Consider the following 18,482-nt stretch of genomic DNA (forward strand, 5'->3'; position numbering starts at 1 on the left):
TTGAGTGCCTTCCAATCCAGGGCTAACCTTCCAGCTCACTGGGAGACAGCACTGCTGGTGCCCACGGGGTTTCCAGTGACAATCTTTAGGCGTAGATCACCCAGGCTGGCTGTATTTGTAGTGAGGCATTTGCATTACAATGTTCTAACAGTCTTATTGACATATAAGTCACGTACCAAAGAATTCACTGGCTTAACTATATTTAAAAAGAGTGGCGTGGTCATTGCAATGTTAGAACATTTTCTTTAATTATGTCCTCATTATTATTAACTCCCCATTTCCCTCCCACCTCCCCTGCCTTAATCCTAAGAAACTATTCATCTAGTTACTGTCACTACATTTTTCTATCCTGAGTTTTATATAAAGAAAATCATACCCAAAGCACGCCAACAATAAAGTACAACACAGAACACCCTCAATCTAAAACAGAAAATAATTAAACAAAACAAATTAAAAATAGGTTAGAAGGGGAAAGAAATGATAAAGTGTTTAATTGTAAGCTGACTCGATCTTCATTAGTTCACGTTCCAATGCACTCTGTCTGATAGCAAGGCTATGCAACCCCCTGGTCAATGGTCCAAGGACATTCAATGGAGGTTTAATCCCCGTGGGAACTATGCAAATCTACTTAGGGTTTTCACTATCATCCATAGCCTTTCACAAACCAAGTGCTCAGATTTCAAACTCTTACGTAGTTCTCTCCTCTGAACTTGAATTCTGTTCTTTGTGATCCTTGGGTTACACAGGCTCATATGCTTCTGTGTGCACTTGGCCAGCACCTCAGTAGGATGGCTGTTTGCTTTGAGGCAAGTTTTCCAGACCCCATGTGCTATACTTTCTGCTAGCCAGGCGCCATCTAATTTCTTCACCCCGCTTTGCTATCGCACCCCTATCTTCGGCATCACCCAGGCTGCCTTTGTCGTCGGAAGTAGTCTGGAAGCCACAGAAACCTACACAGGTGGCATGACTTTAAGCCTCACAGCAATGCATGAGCTACCCACAGTACAATAGATAGTGGGTGGTGGTCTACGAACCCATGTACCGAACGCACCACCCTTGTGAACAGGTTCTGGGGAGAAGCATTTAGAGTGACCAGTGACGTGACGGGCATCTGGGAGGTTGAGGAATTACGGGCTCCTGTCTCTGGGCAGCACACGTGTACGTGATCTAAGCAATCAAGAATGGGGGTGAACGGCATCAATACGAGAGCGGCTGTCCACCCCCTAGAATGCTCAAGGAGCCACAGCGTTAAGTGTGGTGGCCACGGTTGTGGACCTGGCCTTTGTAAACCTGAAAATGCTCATGTGCAAAGGTGATGATAAGCACTAAGCCCGGCCAGCTGGGAAACTCGGTTCTAATGGGACTTTTCTCTCCCACCTTCACTCCACGCCCACCCCTCTAGCTCACAAGGAGCCAGGAAAAGCCAGGGCCAACAGCCTCGTGTGTCTTGGAAGCCAGCGGGGTGCTGGGCTCTTCCACAAGCAGGTGACCATCGCCAGACAAACCAGCCTCCCGGGAAGCCCGCAGGTCCCCCGAAACCCTCTCCTCCGCCAGAGAAGGGTGGGCTGCTACGATGCCAGCGACGAAGAAGACTCTGATGGAGAAGGGGACTGTGTTTCACTCCCAGGAGCCCTCCTGGGTCCCAGCAGGCCCCAGGCAGAAGATGACACCAAGGGAGTCACTGCAGCGTGGACCAAGGTCATGAATATCAACAGTCGGGAAGAGAAACAACCCCAGAAAACACAGGTCAGCAAGGCCTTCTCAGCACCTCTCCTTGGCAGCACGCTGGACGCGGAGGGCACAGGGAACTGTCCTGGCCAGGAAGCCACCCTGCTGAATGCCACTAAGGCCCCCCAGGGCAGCCCTGTTGGCCCCGAGGAGTCATCAGAATGGAGGAGTTCACCCAAACTTGAAGACCATGCTGAGGCACGTGCCCAGAGTCCCCCGCAGGAGAGGAATGGACACCCCGGGGTCAGGCACAAGCCGGTGGCCAGGGTCAGCCCGCACTGCCAGAGGCCTGTAGCAGAGGTCCTGCCCACGGGCTTGGAGACAGCAGGCCTGGCAGACAGAGCCCATGAAGCGTGTCCTCCAGACTCGAAGGTCCAGGCAACTTCTTTAAAAGTGACCGTCACTGGCTGCCAGCCAAGTGGACCTGCCGAGAGGGTAACTGACTTTCTCTTTGATTCTAAATGTGATTTGCAGTATGGAAAAGCCCAGGGCCTTCACATGCACCGGCTGCTTGTGGCCGTGGTCAGAAGGTGTCCTACTTTGAGTGCTAAGATCATGAGGGCACAGCTGAGGTGCAGGAAGTGTGATTAATGACAGTGACGGAAAGCCCTGGCTCTGGCTCCTCCACCGTTGAGCTGGAGGAAAAGTGAGGGCTTATTCAGAGCCCAAGTGCCTCAGCCCTGCTCACCTCACAGAGTGGCGGTGGTCTCAGTCACTCACTGCCATTGAGTCCATTGTGACTCAGCGGCCCCTACAGGACAGGGCAGAACTGCCCCCTGTGGGTTTCTGAGACTATAACTCTTAATGGGCATAAAAAGCCTCATCTTTCTCCCCCAGAGATGATGGTGGTATTGAACTGCTGACTTTGCAGTTAACAGCCCAATATGTAACCCACTGTACTACCTGGCCTCCAGAGTCGTGGTAACCATGGAATCTGTGTCCACGGTAATTGCCTCCAGCTGAGAGAGGGACTCTGGTTTTTCTTTCAACTGCTCCACTATGCCTTTGTGTAGTTGGAACTACTCGCTCCTTGTCACATGAACTCATGGAAGTACACTCACTTTGAAATCTAAAATGTGTCGCCTTTAATGCACGATATTATTTATGCTGCTGGTTGACTTCAAGTATGTGAGGATGTCCCCAAATTGCTCGTTTTCTGGATTTCACTAGACCTCCACTTTAGCAAGGGACAAACAAAGGAACTTGAGGTGATTTCTGATCTCCTGGGCTTTAACTCTTTCCGCTCTCTGAACACAAAGACCGGGATGAGTGGTAAGGCCACATGTATAAGGACATGCTCACGTGGTTTCTATAAACCGACTTGTAAATCAACCCAGAGGAGCCCTGCTGGCGGAGCAGTAAGCGGCTAAAGCAAGGTCAGCTGTCTGAACCCGCCAGCCAATCAGCGGGGCAAGGGACGGCCTTGGGCTCTTGTAAAGGGTTAAAAGTCCCCGAGCCTCATAGGGGCAGCTGCTACTCTGTCCTAGTGTGTCGCTGTGAGTCAGAGTTGACTTAATGGCAGTTGAGTTTCTGGTTTTCAGTAAACTAAGAATAAACATCATAAAAACTAAACTAGCAGGAAGGTTACTTTTCAACATTACTAGAAAAATAAGTAAAAACATCGTTTTTCCTCCTCCTCAAAAGCAAGTTGCTCCCTCCAGTCACCCTATTAACTTAATGAAAATGTCATAGCCAATGGGTCAATTTTCTTAAATTCTCATTTTCAAATATCATCAAGATTTAGATAACCATATAAAACCTGACCAGGATTAGTATTCTATTAAAGTAAGAGATTTGGCCATTGTGGCTAAGCATTCCTCCATAAGGACTTTTGGGCAACATCTAAAACTTACACAAGAGGCTTAATTTGTCCAAACGATGACTAATCCTGAAGTATTTGTCGTCGAGTATTGAAAGCTTTCAACATTCTCTTTGGGTAAATGGGTCCACATCTGTGGTTTCATATTCCATTTCACACAAAGAAAGTTAAGTCCCACAAGCTTTCCCTCAGTTGCTAACTGACATTGACATAATGGGGTTTTATTTGTTTTTCACAAGAGCCACTGCCAGGCAGGGTACCCTGTCTTGCTTTCACTGCTCGCCTCTGCTGCCACCTACAGGCCACCTTCATCACTCGGGGTCCAGTTCAAAAGAATCCGGTGTAACTTTTTTGAGCAATGTATTCATTTTTCATCGCTTTGCAGTGGTTGTAGATCTGACCATCCGTTAGATGAAAATGAGAAATTGACAAGGAGCCACCTGAGTTATCTCACGATCAAACTGCGGAGTAGAGTTGACCATTTTAGCTCTCACGGGACAATTACAAGGACACTGCATTTAGCCTTGGATATGCTACATGCTGTTTTTATAACTATCTCATCAATCATCTTTTAAGTGTCTATGAATTAGACAGGGAGCCCTGGTGGTACAGTGGACTATGTGTTGGGCGAATAACTACAAAGTTAGCAGTTTGAAACCACCAGACGTTCTGTAGAAGAAAGATGAGGAGTTTGCACCTGGAAACATTCACAGCATGTGAAACCCACTGGGCAGTTCTATTCTGTCCTATAGGGTCTCTATGTGCCAGAATTGACTTGATAGCAGTGAGAGTTCTGAGTTGTTTTATTTTAAGTGAGTTAAGACAGGGCAAGTCTTATTCCCATTTTAAAGTTGAGAAAACCAAGCCTTATGGAAGAATGACAAGATCATACAATTTCTAGTGAATTAGAATCTGGACCTTTGGCTTTCCATCCACGGCTCTTCTGGATTTTCCCAAAGCAGCTCTCCTCTGCCTTTTATTGTGTTGTGACACGGAGGATCTGAAAGCAGTTGAAAGTGACCACTTGTTGTTGTGCCAGGAATCGCTGGGGAGGCTGAACGCTGAAGCCGGGTGCATACCTATGGACAGTGAGCCTGCCAGGGCTCTGTCCCCCCTGGAGGCTGGCCACCTCACAGGGAGCTTGCCTGGAGCTGTGGGGGCGCACCAGCCTGTGACTGGTAAGATCATCTGTTAATCTGGGGTGTTATCACAATAAAAACCCTACAGGTGTTCTAAATGGGGCAAGGGTGCAGGTTATATAAAAGCTGTCTGCATTTAGGAGTGCCTGAAGTACAGTTTGGGCTGCTTAACCCAGCAGCCATTGTGAGGGGAGAAGATGAAACTGGTGACTCCTGTAGAAGTGCGCAGCCTTGGGAAACCATAGGGAGCAGTCCTGCTGCGTCGTGGGCTGCTGACTTGGAATTGACTTGGTGGCCGTGGCTTTGCGGTTCGGGTGGTGCAAATGGTGACTGCTTTTAGCTATTCAGAAGGTGGTGGTGGTGACTGTTGCCTTGTTCCTGAGATTGTTCTTATTGCCATAGAAACCACAGGTGATGTTGGGGGATGTGAAATGGCTACAACAGTTGTGATGACAAGAACAGACATGGCCGTTTTTCTTTTTTTTTTAAATCGTTTTATTAGGGGTTCATACAACTCTTATCACAATCCATACACACATCAATTGTGTAAAGCACATCTGTACATTTATTGTCCTCATCATTCTCAAAACATTAGCTCTCCACTTAAGCCCCTGGCATCAGGTCCTTATTTTTTCCCCTCCTTCCCTGCTCCCCACTCCCTCATGAACCCTTGATAATTTATAAATTATTTTTTCATTTCTTGCCCTGTCCGACGTCTCCCTTCACCCACTTTTCTGTTGTCCATCCCCCATGGAGGAGGTCACATGTAGAACCTTGTAATCTGTTCCCCCTTTACAAACCACCCCCCTCCACCCTCCCAGTATTGCCAATCACACCACTGGTCCTGAAGGGATCATCCGCCCTGGATTCCCGGTGTTTCCAGTTCCTATCTGTACCAGTGTACATCCTCTGGTCTAGCCAGACTTGCAAGGCAGAATTCAGATCATGATAGTGGGAGGGGAGGGGGAAGCATTTAGGAACTAGAGTAAAGTTGTATTTTTCATCGTTGCTACATCGCACCCTGACTGGCTCGTTTCCTCCCTGAGACCCCTCTGCCAGGGGATCTCCAGTGGCCTACAAATGGTGTTTGGGTGAAATTTTTTGTTCTGATGATGCCTGATACCTGATCCCTTTGACACCTGGTGATTGCACTGGCTGGTGTGCTTCTTCCATGTGGGCTTTGTTGCTTCTGAGCTAGATGGCTGCTTGTTTACCTTTAAGCTTTGAAGACCCCAGATGCTGTATCTTTTGATAGCCGGGCACCATCAGCTGTCTTCACGTTTGCTTATTCCCCTGCTTTGTCTTCAGTGGTTGTGTCGGGAAGGTGAGCATCATAGAATGCATTATGGCTGTTTTTCACTTCAACCTCAGACCCATAGCTCCTAAGAAAGTCCCTAACCCTGGGTTTTCTGAATACTAGTTTTAGTTTCCTTTCTCCTGTCCTCTGGGGCAGGCAGATAAGCTGACAAACCCTCAGGGCTGTGTGGGGAGGAGCAGACCAGCCTGGCTCTAGAACCCCACCTCATGGAAAGATTTGATTTCCCATAGTCCAAGCCTGAGTCCTCTTTCCTCTAAGGCTTCCGGTTCTTTCTTAGATTTGATTTCCCCTAGTCCCAGCCTGAGTCCTCCTTCCTCTGAGGCTTCCGGTTCTTTCTTGTTTCACTGCCTTCATTTCAGGTTTTTTTTTCATCTCTATCATTTTCTTTCTGACGTACTCTGGCTACCCTCCAGAACCCCATTCAGGGCCCCACTCTCTGCCATCAAGTCAATCCTGACGCATAGGCACCCTTTAGTACAATAGAAACTGCTCCTTAGGGTTTCCAAGACTGTGAATCTTTCCATTGTAGCAGCTGGTGAGTTTGGACATTGTAGTTAGCAGTTGATCGTTTTAACCATGGTGTCACCAGGACTCTGCCTACTCCTCTGTTGAGGCTACCAGAATTATCTGACCTATGCCTCCCACTCAACTGAAGTAGGTTAAGACATGACCGAAGCTCAGTCTAGATGCGCCCCTCCACCTGTAGGAACAGGACGGCCTTGCAGTTTAAAGCTGGGGCTATTTTAGGAAAGGAGCCCTGGTGGGGCAGTTACTTACACATTGGCCTGCAACATGCAAGGTCAGCAATTCAAAACCACCAGCCACTCTGAAGGAGAAATATAAGGCTTTTTGCTCCTGTAAAGAGCTACAGTCTCAGAAACCCACAGGAGCAGTTTGTTCTGTGCTGTCGTATGGAATTGTCATGGGTTAGGATGGACTCAGCGGCAGTGAGTTGGAGTACTGCCCACAGCCTGGGGCTGAAAAGCTAAGAGCCACCTTCACAGACACAATGAGGAGCTAGTGTAAAAAAAAAGCCAGTTAAAGGTTCCTGGGGTACCCAGGCCTTCAAAATAACCAAAGAGAACGAAAGACAGAAAGAGTTGACTCTGCCAGGAGTGTTACACGTGGGTCCTCGGTAAGGCAAACCAGCCAATCTCAGACTCATAGCGAACCCATAAGGCAGAGGTAGAACTGTCCCCTGAGAATCTAGACTGTACATCTTTACAGGAGCAGGCAGACTCATATTTCTCCCTTGAAGCAGCTGAGGGCTTTGAATTATTGACCTTATAGTTAGCAGCTCAACGAATTAACCACACCACCAGTGGGCTACAAACATAAGAACCAGAACCACAAGGAAGCCAACATTTAGGGTTGTGGTATACATATCTGAAGGGGAAAAAAGATGGGGTCCCTATGTTTTTTGTTTGTTTTCAGAGAGTTCATAGTTTCTGAAAGTTCTTTCGGTCTTTCCTCCCACTCCACCTTTTCCCTGATTCCCCTCACAGGTGTAGACTTCACCGTGGCTGCAGGGCAGAAGGGGGCTGGCCCTGACTCCACCAAGGCCCTGGGAGATTGCCGCCAAGCCCATCAGTTTGAGGACTGCAGCATGCCCGCGTGGCCCCAGGTGTCGTTGGCCAGGCTGACCTGTAACCAGGGTGTACCCCCAGGGAGGAAGGCAGCCCCTTGGCCGGTTCTCAGCCCAACTGGAGCGGCAGCAGCAGGCACCATTGCAGCTGCTGGCCCCAGCACTGCCACTGCCCTCCAAGGTCCGGAGGCAGAGGCAGCGGGCGTGGCTCCACCCAGCGCCATTCCCCTCATCTCGTCCCAGAAGAGACCTGGCGCCCAAGGTCAGCACAGCCCGGCTTCGGAGGTGACCGCAACCCGCCATCCTGAAGCCTCGGGCTCGGGGGCTCGGCTCCAGGGCAGCACCTCTACGCCGGAGAGGGCGCCAGGGGCCACGGCCTGGCCCACCGAGGACGAGCGTGGCGAGGTGTGTGGCAGCGGCCTCGGGCACTGCTGCCCCGCGCCGGGCAGAGCCAGTCCTGAGGACAGGCGTCAAGAGGACAGGTGTCAAGGTCAACCCCCAGCGAAGGCCACGGGCGGCAGCTCCTGCCAGGCCCCAGGAACCCCCTCGGCCAGGAGGCCGCGGGCCGCTGACCCGCCGCCCGGCCCCCAGTGGGGCCCCCAGCCTTCGCTTTGGGATTCCATCAATCCCGACCGACATTTCACGGTGAACAAAAACTGCCTGACGAACTACTCTCGAAACCTGAGCGGTTTTCACGAAGACGGCCTCTCGGCGCCTCGCCCGGGCGGTGGCCGGCCGGCCCTGCTCTCGTCCATGTACGGCGATGCTGACGACTCGTCCTCGGACCCCGAGTCGCTCGCGGACGCGCCCCGAGCGCCCCCTCGTTCTCCGAGGGCCTCTCCCAAGGAGGCCGCGACGGAATCCGAGGACGAATCGATCGAACTCTGCTCCGCCAATGGCTGCTCCCCGCCGCCCACGGCCACTGCGCACGCGCCTGCACCTGCGCACGCCGCCCCGCACCCCGCCCTAGCCCGGGTTCTGCCGCTCCAGCACAGCGCGCTGAGCGAGTCGGTGGGCAGCCCGCGCGAGCGAGCGGCCCTGGTGCCCGGAGCGGCCCGCGTGCCCGCACCGCCCCGCGTGCCCGCGCCGCCGCCATCCCCACCCCGGGAGGCCCCAGCTCGGGCGCAGGGGGACGCCGGCACGGCTCAGCGCCACGGACCTAAGCGGGTGGAAGGGGCCTCCGCCAGGGAAAGTAGTCCGTCCTCGGGGCCTTTTCACGACCCCCAGAACACACGCTGCCCTTCGAGCGTGGCGAATGACCCGGACTATGACTTGCCGGACGAGGAAAGCCCCGAGAAAGAACGGGGGGCAGCCATTCACGCCAGCGAAGGCCCGGAAGTCCCCGAGGACGCGCACCCCGCCATGGCAAGCCTGCACATCTCCGAGGGCCCCACGCCGGGGGACGCCCGTCAGAAACCCAAAGTGACCTCCAGGAAGCCCATCATGGCCTGGTTTAAAGAAATCAACCGAAACGGCCAGGGTTCCCACGTGCAGAGCAGGCCCGAGAAGGAAGCGTCCGCGGGGCCGACCCGGAGCCCCGACTCCAAAGCTCAGTCTGTGAGCTTGAGCCACAGAAAGGGAGCTAGCAGCCCCCCGCAGCTGAAAAGGGACCCAGAAGACAAAGAGCCCCCCCAAAAAGGCCCTGGGGACGTGCCTGTGAGTAACTGCCTGAGACCCCGATCGGGCCCGAAGCTCAAGAGGTTCAGCATCAAGGGCAAAAGCCGAGTCGGCGGCGAGGCCCCGGCCGCTACCGCGACCAAGGCTGCTGGGGTGGATGCCCGCAAGGCCTTGCCCTCACCCCCGGCCTCCCAGGAGGGGCTTCCTAAGGCAGGCGCCCGTGAGGAGCCCGACCAGCGGTCCGCCCTCACCCCCAAAGCTCCCAGGAGCGGGCTGGAGAGCAAGCCGCCCCTCGAGGGCCGAGCGTCGGACACGAGCATCCGGACGTGCCCCTCGCCCTTGACCTCCCCCAGGACGGCCCGCGCGGAGCCAGCCGCCCCCAATGGTACTGGGGGTGCGGCGGAAAGCACGGTGCACCTTGCAAGCGCGGGACCCGGGAATCCCTCCGCGCCCCGCCCCCAGCAGGACCCCGAGGCTCGTGGGCCGGAAGAGCCCCGCACTTCCGCTCAACGTGATTGCGCGTCGGAAGCGGCCCCGCCGGGGCTGGCGGACGAAAAGGGGAGCCGCCCGGATGCACGTCCAGTCGATGCCCCGGGAGGAAGGAGGCAGCTGGACATCACGGAGGAGCCCTCTGAGACAATGGCCAAGGCGGAGAAGCCCGCTGCAGAGCGTGACTCTCAGGACAAGCGCGAGGCCCGGTTCCGTCCCCAGCCTCGGACGCCCGCCCTCATGCTTCCGGCGTCCCACGTGGCCAAGCGAGCTGCCGCCGCCGCCTCGCCTGAGCCTCCGGCCGGACAGAAGGATCCCCCCGCGGGGAAAACCAGCCAGGCCGCGGAGCTCCAAAGCCCGCCCAAGGATGTCTCCCCCACTGGGCCCGCGGCTGAGGACCCCCCTTACTTCACACCACGGCCCGCAACCAGGACCTACTCCATGCCAGCCCAGTTCTGCAGCCACTTCGGACGGGACGGACCTGGCCCGGGTGGCGCTCAGCCGGACAGCCAGAACGCTTCAACCACCGGTGGCGGGGGCCTGGGCCTGGCGAACGGGCCGAGCGCATCCGGTGGGAAGCCCCTGCTGGAGCCGTCGGAGCCCCTCGCGGCCGCAGACCAAGGGGACCCCAGCCCAGAGGCGAGCTGCCTGGCCACAGACAAAACCCGGCTCACCAGGAGACCCTACTACTACGAGCAGCACTGGCCCCACGAATCTACCTCCTTTTTTTCCGTCAAGCAGAGGATCAAGTCTTTCGAGAACCTGGCCAACTCTGACCGGCCCTCTGCCAAGGCCGGCGCTTTCCCTGCCCTGGCCCTGAGCGCCAAGCCCCCCGTGGGGAGACGCTCCTCGGGCAGCATCCCTTCGGGAAGCCTGGCCCACTCTGGGGAGGCGGCCAGGTCGCTGCGACGCAGCCTGAGCTCCTGCAGCGAAAGCCAGAGCGAAGCCGGCCCTCTTGGCCCTCCCATGACCAAGTCCCCGTCCAGCACCACCCTGGCCGCGTCCCGGAAGAGCCCCCTGGACCCCGGCGGCAGGGGGGCCGAACTGCACCTCCAAACGCCGCCGCCGGGCCCTTCCGGGATCCCCACCCCCACCGTGACCCCCGCCTCGCCCGTCAAGCGGAACAAGCCCTCGGTGCGCCACGGGCAGCCCCCGCCCCTGTCCCACTCGAAGCTGCAGGAGCTGCGTGCCCTGAGCATGCCGGATCTGGACAAGCTCGGCGGCGGGGGCATGGAGGACTTCTCGAGCGAGCCCCCCGCTGTGATCTTCAAGACGGAGCTCGAGATCGTGCCCCAGAGGTCTCTGGGAGCAGCGGCTGGGAGCGACCACCCTACAGCTGGCCACACCACCCAGGACTCGCCCTCAGGGAAAAGCTGGTCAGTCAAGTAAGTGTCCGCTTTTTTTTATTTAAATCTTTTGCTGTTGTTCAGTAGTTCCACAATTGTCACAAAGTTGTCCAGACAGGAGGAGAGGTCTTCAATGGTTTTTGGCTTCCATTGGTGTGAGCATCTTACCTCACCACCAAACCTTTTGTCAAAAGTCAAAAATGGACATCTGAACCAGAAATGGCAATCTTTCACATTCCTTCCAGGTTCCCGCAAGTGCCCCTTTTACTAGTTCTGAGACAGTGCAGAATCCCAGAGCCCTCTGGTCTCTTATCTTGAATATCAAGGAACCCTGTGGCTTAGTGGTTAGTGCTGGATTCCTAACCACAAGATCAGCAGTTCAAAACCACCAGCACAGGACAAAAATTAGGCTTTGAATTCCCAGAAAGTTAGTTTTGGAAACCCATGGGTGTAGTTCTGGATGACAGTGGATTTGGGGTTTTAGTTCTTTTGACTTTAAGATCAATTCTAGAGAAAGAAAAGTGTGTTGACCAGAATGAGGTGCTAAGAGGATGGTTACAGTCGAGCCTAAGTGAGATTCCAGGGGTCTGGGAGTATAGGGGGCGCTGCCCCTGGGATGGGGGGCAGGAGGAGGGGAAGTCTGAATCTTTGAAAGGGACTTCAGTCAAACAGGAAATTCCTGATAATGAAGGATTTTGCAAGTTTGTATGGTGACTATTTTGGTAACTCGTACATTGGTTGCCTAACATTTTCAGGGAATCCCTGGAGCCGCTGCTGTTGACAGTGAATAGAATTCCTGTTTAGTGCATTGGGTTGTAGTTTGGCATGGGAGTTAAGACTAAAATAAACATGAAAATACTGGCAACATAGAGGAAAGAAGAGAGTTAAGCTTTTTGTTGTTAAGTTTGGGTGTTTTGTTTCGTGGTTTTCTTGATATATTCACATATCATACATTTCTGTTTTAATACACCTTATAAATGGAGAAATTGCTCTTTCCCTTAATGTTCTTCCAATGTATTTATATCTAGCTTGGCTCAACTTCTCGCCTCAGTGGGAGACCAGCAAAAGTTACAGTCAGTCTTATCATCGGTGGGGTCAAAGTCTCCCGTCCTCACTGTCATTCAGGAAGCGAAGGCACAATCCGAGGTGAGTGTAGTAGCGGAAACCCGGGCACATCCAACACTGCTGCCAGGCCAGCTGTGCCTGCACCCACAGAGCCAGGTTTCCTTTTTAGCCATCTTGAATGAAACCCTTTCTCATTAGCATTACTAGCAGGGTGTGGCCTGTCTTGGATTCAGGAATATCTTACGTTACATTGTTGGCAGCCTTGAGCTGTGACCTAATAGGTTTCTTAGGGTCTATCCCATGGGAAAGAGAGGAAGGTCCTCAACGAATGGGTTGACACAGTGGCTGCAACAGTGGACTCTGGCATAAGAAAAATTGTGTGGTGGCGCAGGACCAGGCAGTGTTTTTGTTCTTTTGTGCATACCATGGCAACTAACAACATCATCCTGTGGGTGGTTGCTTGCTTGGTAAGTGGATGAATGGATTTGAGAACTTGTCACACCGAGGTAGAAGCTTTAAGTATAGCCTGATTCAAATCTGTGGGTCAGATTTTAAGCGAGAGGTTATTGCTGACCTCCGGACCTGCTGTGGCTGACACACCAGAAAGCAGGAAGATGAATCCAGAAGCAGGAAGATCACAGCTAGTGAAAGTAACTCACTGCCATCGAATCCATTTTGACTCACAGCAACCCTAAAGGACAAGGTGGCTGCCCTGTAGGTTTCTGAGACTACTAATAATTTTAAACTGCTGATCTTTCTGTTAGAAGCCCAACATGTAACCTACATTCGATGTAGGGCCAGATGAACCCAAGGTCAGCAGCCAGAAGGCACACCCCAATGGCTCCCAACCCATGGCAATTGGCCTAAGTCCCCAAACCCAGAGGTTCAGTGAACCAAATGTAGGAGCCAGCCAGTAAGAAGAGAAGCCTTGTCACCATCTGCTTAAATAGGTAGGCCACCCCCTGAGGAAACTTCCTTTGATTATATCAGGTCTGTACCCCGATTATGGGGCTAGAACTCCACCCTATTCTTCGCAGAACTGCCTGGCTGCTCACAGCATATCCCACCATGGAGTTGCTGACGTGAGCTAGCATCATGGGTGAGAGCTCAACTGCCAAAGGACAGAGAGCTCCAGCCCAGCCAAGTCAATAAGAACCTAACTCTCAAAATGCCATATGAATCTAGCTGCTGTTTCAGTTCTGCAGAAGTGTTTCATTACATGTGTCGTCCTGCAGTTGGAGCTAGTCTGCAAGAGTCAACTAAGTCTTTCAGCATGTTGGTGGTTTAAGTGTGACCGTAATTAAGGTGACCAGACGTCCCGCTTTTGGCGGGACAGTCCTGGTTTTTAACAATTTTTCCCACATCGGTTTTTAAAAGTTCGGATTTTAAGAATGTATGACAAGCTAGGGCATATGGTTTTCAGCTGGCATGTGGCTATTTCGCCAGGATATGAGTTTTATCAATGGGGTCCCGCTTTACCAATGTTAAAATCTGGTCACCTTACCCTAAATCTACATGGTCAAGGGAGCCGCCTGCTGGTAAGATAAAAGAGTTACACCTATATGTCCCTCCTCTGCCTAGAAACAGTTATATGCATAGGAAGCCTGGTGTACAAGCAAAGAAGCTAATTAGTAACTGCCAATAAGCTCTTTTAACAGATTGGATGTGACAATAGACAGTAATAGAAACATTGAGGTTCACATCTAGGAACCTTCTCTGAACAACATGAATTTCTCAGGACTATCCACAGATATATTTTCTGTTTTGAGAAAAAAGGAAATTTGAGCTTTTTCTTTTTTTTTCTGTAGTGATGCTATGTCCGCATCATAAAGTGTTCTAAGAATGAGATTCCAGAAATGTTCAATGTTGCCCTGAGGGGCTTTAAGGTCACCTGCTGAGGAACGGCCTTGCCCCTAAGGAGTAGAGTGGCCGGGAAGGAGAGGTGAAAGGGATGAGAGGAGGTAGCCCTACCCCAGAAACCCCGCCTAGATGAAGAGGCACCTGGAAATGTCAAGCATCTTCACAATCAGTAGAAAGGAATGTTCCTTCATTCTCCTGCTTCACCAGCTGCTGTGGTGGCAGGAAGCGCCTCACACATGGAAGACATGCTCGGGGATCTTCAGTCAGGGAGCTCATACTGACAAGGCCCCCTCTGCCCAAAACATCTGGTAGTGCTGGAGAAAAAAGGAGGCCAAAGGCCCCCCTCACCGCAAAAACCTCGCACAGATAAAGCGGAGTCATCAGGAAGATAGCATCTACGTAGGGCCACCTGCACCCACCCTCACCAACTTTCCCCACACCAAGCAGGGGGTGTGGCTTAGCCTGCATGATCTTGCTCATTTTCATGGAAGCACTACTGTCTTCTCCCCGTCTTTACTACCCTGTTGGCTCTAGTTGATTTTAAAATGAGCGATATACAATCAGAGATACTACTATTCTGCCAGAGGTTTTCTGACTTGCTCTGATTTTAGAAAATTGAATTATTTCCTGGGGTTTCAGGGGCACTTCGAGGGCAAAGAGATGCAGAAAACAACCCTGCTGGTATAATATGAGAGGAGCCTTGGTGGCATAGTGGGTTGCAAATTGGTCTTCTAACCGCAGGGTCAGCTGTTTGAAACCAAAGATGAGGCTTTCAACTCTTGTAAAGAATTAGTCTTGAAAACTCACAAGGCCAGTTCTACCCTGATAAACTCGATGGCAAGGAGCGGTGTCGCTGTAGCATGTCCATGCTTGCCGTAGGATTCAGAGAACAGCCAGCCATCATACTTTCCTGATGCTGCTGTGGAGCTTTTCCAAGCAGCAACATGTAGGCCAACAATCGCCTATACGGTACTTGTATTCCCAAACACAGCCTGCCAGAAAGGTGGTAGGTTAAAAACGGGATAAACTAAAATGTGGGTGATGTGTCCCATTTTCAAATACCCCATCTTTGCTCCAACGAACAATTAAATTTTTGTGTATTCATGTTTCCCAGTTCAGACACACCACAACACTACACAAAGACCCTCCTCAGACCACTCCCAGTTTCCGTTCGGAAGTCTCACTGTCAGTGTTCTCTCCATGGGAGAGTCCCTGGTGCTTGATGGAAGTTGCCCAGGAAGGGGGAATTTTGCACAGCACTGTAAAAGGCAGAGGAGAGGTGGCTACAGGAGCTGGCTCCTCCTCCCACCCCAGCCTCGGCCAATTCAACAGATGTAGAAAACAATGAAAACCCACTTAATTATGATGGTTTGGGGTCAAACCGAGTGCCACTCAGGAAGAGTTGGAAAAAGCTGATAGGAAACTGACCCTGAAGTGTGCCATCCTGAGAAGAAACCAAATGAAGTTTAAACAGATTTCTCAAGCATGTGAAGTGCTCTCTCATGCTCAGAAAAGAGTATTTTGTGACAAAGGAAGAGAGCAGGCCATCAAAGAGGGTTGATGGAGCAGGTGGTGGTTCTGGTTCCCCAGGGACATCTTTGAGAGCGTTTCTTGTAGGTAGTGGAAGGATGCAGAGAGAAAGGAGGAAAATATCATGTGCATCAGCTCCCAGTAACATTAGAAGATTTTATATAATGGTTCAACAAGAAAACCAGCTCTGTAAAATCATGCGGCTCATGGCAACTGTGAAGGCCAAAGTGGTCTGTAAGAAGGAAGCAGTAAGGGTACCCTATGTGCCAAGATAGTGGCAGAGATGAATGCATCAGTGGGGACTTACACAATGGTTCAACAAACTTGAGGGCGTGCATGCGTGCATGCGTGCAGTGCCAGGCCCATGAGGATGGATCCTGCCCTAAAGACAGATATGCAAGTTGTAGCAGAATATAATTTAAGAAAAGATTCCCGTGTTGACAGGCATGAAAGGTAAACATCCCATGATAAAGGAGACCAAGAGCCCACACTGGGGCCGGGGCAATCTTACTGTTCTAGATCACAAGGACCATGCTGTTCTTGCGAGAAGAGAAGCTGACTTTTTTATGTGTATGGACAGGTCACTGGTGTGGCTTCCAAAGGCAGTCTACTGACGAGAGCCATACTCTAACCTCTCTTCCAGGTCATATTGTCAAGCATGAAGATAGCAAATGTGTGGTCAATGAAGGCATGCCAATTTGCTGTACGTAGATCATTTAGTGCTGGCAGACAATATCGGAAGGACCACAGACTGCCCAACATGTAAATCTGTCTGGGAAGAGGTGGAGTCAGAGTGCCCCTTGGGTGCAAGGAAGGCGAGACTTAATGTTACATACTTTGGACACATTGTCAGGCAAGACCAGTCCCTAGAGAAGGGCATCATGTTTGGTTGGGTAGAGAGGCAGTGCAAAAGGAAGTCCCTCAACAAGAGGAATTGACACAGTGGCTCCAACAATGGGCCCAAAGATGACAACAATTGTGAGATGATGCAGGATCAGGCACGGTTTGTTCTGATGTACAGAGTCTCTGAGACAGAACTAAGTAGACACCACCTAGCAACAAATATAAAAAAGGGAAGGAGAACTTCTCTGAGAACGGTTTTCTCTTTTCTATTAAACTTCCTGTACTAGAAAGATGGTACCTAAGAGAAAGGAAGTAGGAAAGACTGATGAGATGGGTCAGGTAGAACTGGTGGCCTTGGATCCAAACCAGGAAAGACGGCGCCTTTATAATGGAGAAAGCCTATGAGCATGATGACTGCCACCCCAGAGGTGGGGCTCAGTCTGGCCTCTGAATGAGCATCAGTGACTCATGCTCACTTCTAGCATTTCATGTGCAGTAATGACTTCTCTAGACTGGCTGGTTTTTGTTTTAATATTCAGCTATCATTCAGCAGGAGCCCTGATGGCATAGTGGTTACATGTTGTGCCACCAACTTCAAGGTCAACAGTTTGAAACCACTAGCCATTCTGCTGGAGAAATAACAGTGTTTTCTACGCTCATAAAGAATTACAGCCTCAGAAACTTACAAAGGCAATTCTAGCTTGTCCTACAGGTTCTTTATGGGTCAGCTTCAGCTTGATGCAGTGAGTTTCATTTTTTTGGAGTGTTTTGACGTTGATAAATTCAAATATAAAAGCTCTGAATGTTCCCTGCATGATGACTTCAGTGTGTAAAATGAAGTTTAACACTTATAAAATTTTTAGTTTTTAAGAGAAAGAAAATAGCCCCACCCCCAACCATGTTTGTTAGTCCATACTTGGTCATTATTTTCAGCTGTGCACATGGGCTAGCTTAGATGAAATGCTAATATATATTGACTTCAGTGTAGGACCCTTAATTACTAAGTTAGGACATTAAAACTATTTCACTGGCAAGCAGAAAAAAAATTTTTAAGAAGCCTATGAAGAAAAAAATCTCAAACTCAAAAATCACAATCTCTAGGACACTCTCAGATAAGCAAAATGGTCTCCCTCAGCATGTGGAGGCTCTGATTTGGATGAATGTCTCTCTTAACGAAGTAAACTTACTGTTCTGGATTAGCTTGTGTCCCTGGAGAGGATAGGTAAGGTCCTTAACTGCTGTGAATATGATCTGTTTGGAAGTTAGATCAACATGAGGTCATAACCAGAGTCACTCTGAGGTCTTACTAGAGTAGGCAGTGGGTCCTACCCAATCTGAGGGGAGTCCTTTCTGTAAGTGAAGAAACAGAAAAGACTTGCAAGGGTTAAACGTGGAGTTACCAGGTAACCTGGGGCTCCCAGAAGCAGGGAGAAACCAGGGCCCTTCCCCCAAGTCTATGAGGAGCACACAGCCTACCAACACCCTGAATCTGTCAGACAGTGAATCTGTGAGACAAGAGCTTTCTGTTCCTAATAAGCCACCTAGGATGTGGTATTTTGTTATGTCAGGCCTAGGAAACTAAGAAAATTGCTTAAATGCAAACGCTTTTTATTTTTAAATACCTGCCTTTCTCCCCACCGCACAGATGGAACACTAGTCTTGCATTACAAAGGTAGTTCTCATTCAACATTTGCACTTGCTTCTGTCAGATCCGTGTTCAAGGGCTTTTATTAGATTCTTCTATTGCTGTGTTTTGAGAACACGTTCAATTGATGGATTAAAAGTCGCTGCATGTGAAACCTAGCAATTCTGATCTTTTTGATGTTGCTAAATCACATGTCGTGTGTGGGTGGGGAAAGTCAAAATTCAGAATAACGAGCTCAGCTAATGTGTCATCTTAAAAGCATGTTTCCCAAGGTACCGCTCTATTAACGCTTGAAACATGGAACAGCAAAGAGTGTAGGGCGTCTCATTATGGGTTGAACACTTGGTTTTAATGTCTGTGTACTTTGTACTTTACAATTACAAGATCATTAATTGCACCTGAGATCCAATGAGCTCCACAACTGGCTTCCGTGCATTCTGTTTGTGCTGCTGGTGTGATTGAATGAGCTTTTTGAGAGTGTAGAACTAGGGTAATTGC

General features: G+C 50.8%; 1 protein-coding gene across 1 annotated transcript in view; it reads left to right on the top strand.

The window, feature by feature from the left end:
* The window catches only part of PDZD2 (PDZ domain containing 2), a 258,471-nt gene that overhangs the window by 226,671 nt on the left and 13,318 nt on the right, over nt 1-18,482 (top strand). Inside the window, exons 17-20 of the mRNA XM_075542642.1 lie at nt 1,403-2,163; nt 4,587-4,725; nt 7,510-11,080; nt 12,070-12,187. Of these exons, the coding sequence (XP_075398757.1) occupies nt 1,403-2,163; nt 4,587-4,725; nt 7,510-11,080; nt 12,070-12,187 (4,589 nt within the window). The remainder of the gene's footprint in view (nt 1-1,402; nt 2,164-4,586; nt 4,726-7,509; nt 11,081-12,069; nt 12,188-18,482) is intronic.

The sequence above is a fragment of the Tenrec ecaudatus genome, chromosome 2 (assembly GCF_050624435.1).
Source record: "Tenrec ecaudatus isolate mTenEca1 chromosome 2, mTenEca1.hap1, whole genome shotgun sequence".
Taxonomy (NCBI): Eukaryota; Metazoa; Chordata; class Mammalia; order Afrosoricida; family Tenrecidae; genus Tenrec; species Tenrec ecaudatus.